The 6,000-nt window shown below is 27.5% G+C and overlaps 1 protein-coding gene across 2 annotated transcripts in view; it reads left to right on the top strand.

Moving 5' to 3' along the window:
- The window catches only part of LOC107443982 (rab-like protein 2A), a 31,015-nt gene continuing 25,015 nt past the window's right edge, over positions 1–6,000 (top strand). For both annotated transcript variants that reach the window (XR_001584064.3, XM_016058022.4), the window contains exons 1-4: positions 1–115; positions 217–358; positions 2,545–2,574; positions 4,053–4,132. Coding sequence is in view for 1 of the 2 variants with exons in the window: in XM_016058022.4 (XP_015913508.1) it covers positions 228–358; positions 2,545–2,574; positions 4,053–4,132 (241 nt within the window). In the remaining variant the exon portion in view is untranslated. The remainder of the gene's footprint in view (positions 116–216; positions 359–2,544; positions 2,575–4,052; positions 4,133–6,000) is intronic.

Below are 6,000 nucleotides of genomic sequence, written 5' to 3'. Positions count from 1 at the left end.
CCATATGCGTTGCAGAGAAAACGCAAGTCCAGGGGAAGTTTTATTTACAAACGAATGACAGTCATCCCTGGCCGGTGTTCTATGTTCGGCTTATAATTATTTTTGTATGTCAACTGTAAGTTTGTTTACATTTGAGATACTCAAACTTTTATCAATCTGTATTCAGTGTTTTCTATTGTTCTTGTACTTTTTCTCAGTTAATTAGTTTTCTTTCAGTTTTAATTATCATGACTGATGAACATGTTTCTGAACGAACACCAAATTCTCCGAGCGATGTTGATTACAATTCTGTTCAAGAGGATGGAAGTCTCCGAATTAAAATAATTTGTTTAGGAGATAGTGCTGTCGGAAAATCAAAGTAAGCAAAAATCTTAAGAAAAGATAGTTATATTGATTCTTTCTGTCAATTTATTTGCTAGCTAGTTTTGATTACTCTTTTATCTCATGTATAATAAATGATTTTCCACACGAGATCAATATCAATTGAAATATTTCAAATTATGTCTTTCTTTCTATTTAAACATATTGTAGAGAAATAGGCTAGCATTCTTCGCTTGCGAAGTTTAAACTTTTTTTAATATTAGTTTTATAAAAATACATTATTGTAACATCTTTAAAATAATTAGATTTTTATAGAAGTTATATGAGTAGGAGGAAAACCACAAGAAATCTTCAAACATTAATGTCATATTTATTTGAACTTAACTTTACACCACTTTGATTTAGCCAAAAGAAATTCAATGATATATTTTGATAGGTTTCTCTACAAAAATTAGAATCCAATGTGTTGTATGTCATTTCAAAAACACAGTAATCTGGGATTTCCTTATGGATTGCATATGACATGTATACATCTGTTCATTTTACACGTCTTTACCAGAATTTAACGATTTTGAATTTCTTTAAATGGTAATATAACTTATTGAAAGCTAAACAGGTGTATAGTCAATGTTAGAATACTAGGCTCAGTAGGAATTAGTTAATGGCAATGGTATTACTTCTTTAGTTTTCTTCGGGATGTAAATATTTACTTTCTTATTCAAATATATTTTAACTTATGGTTTTAGAAAAATGTTTTTTATTGTACTCAAATAATGTTAAAAAAGCAACTTCGTTTCTTTTAAGTCTCTAAAAGTATTTTTATTGAAGAAAAAAAACCTATCACATGCTTGTAGGTTCATAAATTTTAAATCGAATAGAATCTCGATAGATCATTTCTAATGGGACCATTCATTATAGATGTTATATACTAGAAAACAGCCTATTGGATTCAACGATAAAATATCAAATGACTTAAAAACATACAAAAAGTAAAGAAATAATGGACTTGAAAATTAGTAAATTTTCAGAGAGTATAAAGAATTCTAATTTTAAATTTTGGTTTTAACACACTCTTTTCTTCTCAGCACAAACAATACTTTTTTGAAATTGATAACTGGTTGCTGTTTATTTTCTGTAAATTCATTTAAATTCAGATAATATGCTTTGTTTTGTAATTATGATTTTATCAATATCACCAGGGGTCTGTTTATAGAAGAATTTTGGGTCTGTTAACAGACCCTTCACTAAATATCTTTTTATAAAAACGACCCTTCACAAAATAAGTTATCTTTTAATCGGACCCTTCACAGATTTGTTTATTTCATTATCGTTTTTTTAATCGAATAAACCCTTCCGGAGGGAGGGAAAGAAATTCAATTCCAGACAAACTAAGTTTCCCTAAGTTTAAATTCCAAATGTAGTATTCTAAGAAAATATTTCTATTTTAACAAACATCGCGTGCGCATTCTTATTAATATTAAATCGTAATTTTTTTGTGAATAAATGATTGATCAATTTATATTTATTCATAAAATTTCGTATACCTTAAAAATNATAAAAATTGATTTCTGGCAATTTTTTAAATAAAATATTATAAATTTAAGAATTGTTTAAGTTTACTTAATGCATAACACATTAAAGAATGCATTCTTATTAGGCTTATATTCTATCTATAAGGTTCGATTAGGTATATATTCTTATAAGGTTCTATTTACCTTATAAGAATAGGATTTGTGATGAAACAAGCGTAGCTGGCCCTATCCCGTTGGGGGCATCCAAAGGATAATGGTTGGTTGTCGTGTGGGGGAACTCCAAAGATAGTACTATAATTCGTGGCGACTGATAAAGGAGGCCAGTTTGGATCCGAAACCGAAGCTACAAGGCGGCAGTGCCAAAGCCGCTGCAGGCGCTTGGAGTCGAGGTCGACAGCAGGTTCTGATGTAACAATTGAAACAAGATGATACATAGGAAGAAATAAAAGATATTTTGTTTTCTCAGGTGTATCTTTTGTTTTCTAATATGTGCCGTCTTTGCATTAATGGAACATTGGATCAAGGTTCAACTATCCTTTAATTTGTAGTTTGCTGAAATGCTATATTGGTTCCTGTTTTTATTTTACTGTGATATATTTAATTAATAGTTTCATAATTCGAGCATGTTTCTTTTTATTTTTAACATAATTTTTGTATTATATATATATACTAATGTTTTCTGTATTTCCAGGTTAGTTGAAAGATTTTTATTAGATGGATAGTATCCTTTTTTTAATTGTTTCAACATTGCTTTCTTAAAATTTTAATAATACATTGCTTTTCTTTGTAGTTTAATTTCAGATCTACCTTCATTTACATTTTTTTCCTGCTAATAATATATAAACTGCTTTATCAGGATTTATCAGGCAAAATTTAAGACATTTGTACCATTATATATTTCAATTTTATAGCTCAAATTTTTTGATGTCCTTTTATTTAATTACATATCCATTATTAGAACCGTTGTATTTTAATGAGTTTAATTCATGAAAATAATTAATGTTTTGCGACATTAATTAAGAATTAAAGTTCAAAGAGCTGACTTTTTTATGTAAGTAAGTGTCTCAGCTATTGAGGAAATAATTTTTATTTCATATTATTTCTCGCTGAAACTCATTATCTCTCTTTTGAACTACAATTTTAAACTCTACTAAGTAATTTCTTTTATAGTTATATGTATATAAGCTGTAATACTCACTTATGATGGATAGTGATTTCTTTAGCAGATGGTACTGTTCTCCTTCTAGCAAAACTATGTAGTTATTGCAACACTCATAGGCAACAGGAATATTGGAAAAGTTGAAATTTCGGGGGTAAACGAGATTCAAAGTATAGTCAGGGAATTGGCAGCAAAGACATAATTTTACCTCAAAGTCAGAAATTTTCAAAATTTTATCAAGTCAGTAATTTTATCAAAAACTCCGATTTTCTAAAAGATTCTTTTTTTTAAAAATAAATATTCCATTTTTTCTGAAAGTTCAGTTGTTGAAATAAAAGAATTTTATTTATTTTGTATTTTCAAGGATTAACAGAAAATTCAAACTACGTCGTAGCTGCTAACCTTTCCGCATTTTTGCTTATTTTAGCTATTTTCTCCGTTTTTACCCGTCCGCCAGATGGCTCCTATTTTCGTTGAGGTTGCTGCTTCCTGTTTGCTGGTGCGAAAGCAAATGAAATAATAAAGAAATTGACGTTGGATTTGCGGTGAAAATATTTATTTGCTCATTCAATTAATCTTTTCAATTTTTACTTATTATGGCTGAACAAAAACAATACAAACAAGCCTTTTAGAAATCCAATGTCCAGAATCTGCTAATATCTTGATTCTTATTCACTCTATTTTAATATCAAACATTGATTTTCATATTTAGCGGATTTAAGAGTGGCACATAGTGATTCTTATTCAAGCGATTTAAACATCATACATTGCGATTCTTATTTAGGAAATTTAAAAATCCTATATCGTGATTTGCATTGACTTGTTTTTAAATCCCTATGTAGCGATTCATATTCAGGTGAGTTTAAAATCTAATGTCGTGATTCATTTATTCGGTTGTAATATCAAACTATACCAAATCGAAATTGGTGATTTATATATTAACACCACAATTGAAAATAAAACTTATATCTTTCGATAATATTAAGCTTGAAATTTTGAAACAATATAAATAGCTATGATATTTTTCTTAATGTTTGTAGTAAACCACATTCACTATCAACCTATGCTCTGACTATGTTTCAGTATAAAACAAAAATAGATGATGAAAATATTTTAGTAGGTGAGTATTTATTTTGTTGCTTATATCACTTCAATTATTTATTTAATTTAAGTTTAAATTAGAATTTAAGCTTAAATAAATTAGTTTTTTAAATAATATTCAATACTTAAATTGTACAATGCTTAAATAAAATAATTCACTTTCAGGGATGAGATTTTTCCGCGTTTTTCACTTTTTTCTCTTGAATTTCAGTTTTTTTTAAATCAAAAATACAGATTTTTCTAAAAGTTTCACTTTTCTTTATAAGTATTCCGCTTTTTCAGAAAATTCAAACTACATAGCTACCAATCCTTTCTCATTTTTACTTATTTTAGCTATTTTCTCCCCTTTTACTCGCAGCAGATAAGATTTTCCGAATTTTTTACTCGTCCTCCAGCTAGATCTGATTTTTATAGTTCAAACGACGCTGCTTCTTACAAGCCTTTTAGAGGTCCCAAGCCTGGAATCTGCTAATATCTCGATTCTTATTCACACGATTTTAATATCAAACATAGCTTTTCATATTTGCGTGTTGCGATTCTTATTCACGCGATTTGAATATTGTACATTTTGATTCTTATTTAAGAGATTTTAAAATCCGATATTGTGATTCGTATTCAAGTCTTAATAAAAACTTATGTAGTGTTTCGTATTCACACAAGTTTAAAATTAATGTCTTGATTTGCTCGTGCAGTTTATAATATCAAACATTGATTTTCGTATTTATACGTGATTTTAAAATAAGGCATTGGGATTCGCATTCACGCATTCTAAAAATTATGCATCATAATTCTTATTTATGCAATTTAAAAATTACGCATCATGATGCGTATTTACGCAATCTAAAAATTATGAATCGTGATTTGTATTTACGCTTTTTAAAAATTCTATCTATCCCTTGTATTTCCTCATTTTCAAAATCGTATATTTAGTTTCATATTCATGTGATTTCAAAATCCATAATTGTTATTCATATTCACGCAATTTTAAAATCAACTATCGCGATTCTTATAAGAAGTAAATTTCTTTTTTAATTAGTTACTATAAAGGTGGCTGTTTTTCTAACGACGATTATTAGTATATGTAAGTGTTACAACATCAAAGAAACTGGAAGGGAATATATTCAAAAATTACATTATGTGCTTGCAAAGAAGAAAAAATAGGATTTGTCACAAGATGTTTGAAGATGTACTAACGACTAAATATAGCAAACATAAAAGATATAGCAAACAAAAGCAATCACTTAAAAAGAGATTTAATTAAAAAAAATTTTTTTAAAAGAGTTGATTGACTTATCAAAATTTTATTTATAATTGCTGTTATTTATGCAATAAAAGGCAAAATTCTTATAAAATAAAAAACAATAATCTAAACAGTTGCTGATTGTCATGTAATTTTTCAAACTAAAATAGCAATTTTTGTATGTTAAGGAGTTACTATATATTTCTACTTCACTGTTATTGATATGTTTCAGAGGGCTCTAGTTAGATTAGACTATAATATGAACATAATGATTCGGTCCATTGTTAAAGTTTTTTTTTCCAATATAATTTAAAAAGTAATATTACTGATATATTTGCTATAAATCACATAACAGTATTTATTAAAAGAAATGAAATATTAATGTATATTCTCAGTAGTTTTAATTTGCTAAACCAGGTAGTTTTTCAAGTAATAATTGTCTCTTATGTGAACTGAGGAAAAATATAATTTCCAGCTTTATTTTTTCAATTGGTAATTTTTATTTTCACTAAATGTTAAGTATCAATGTAATCATTTATATAATAATAGATTAGTACACAATTGTATGTCAACACATTATTTATTACCTTAAACTGTCTGGAATTTATTATTAAAGGGTTGTGCTTGCGTAAAATTTACTAACTTGG

The sequence above is a fragment of the Parasteatoda tepidariorum genome, chromosome X1 (assembly GCF_043381705.1).
Source record: "Parasteatoda tepidariorum isolate YZ-2023 chromosome X1, CAS_Ptep_4.0, whole genome shotgun sequence".
NCBI lineage: Eukaryota > Metazoa > Arthropoda > Arachnida > Araneae > Theridiidae > Parasteatoda > Parasteatoda tepidariorum.
The sequence above is the reverse complement of the archived record's forward strand: the minus strand, read 5'-3'. Positions and strand labels throughout refer to the sequence as shown.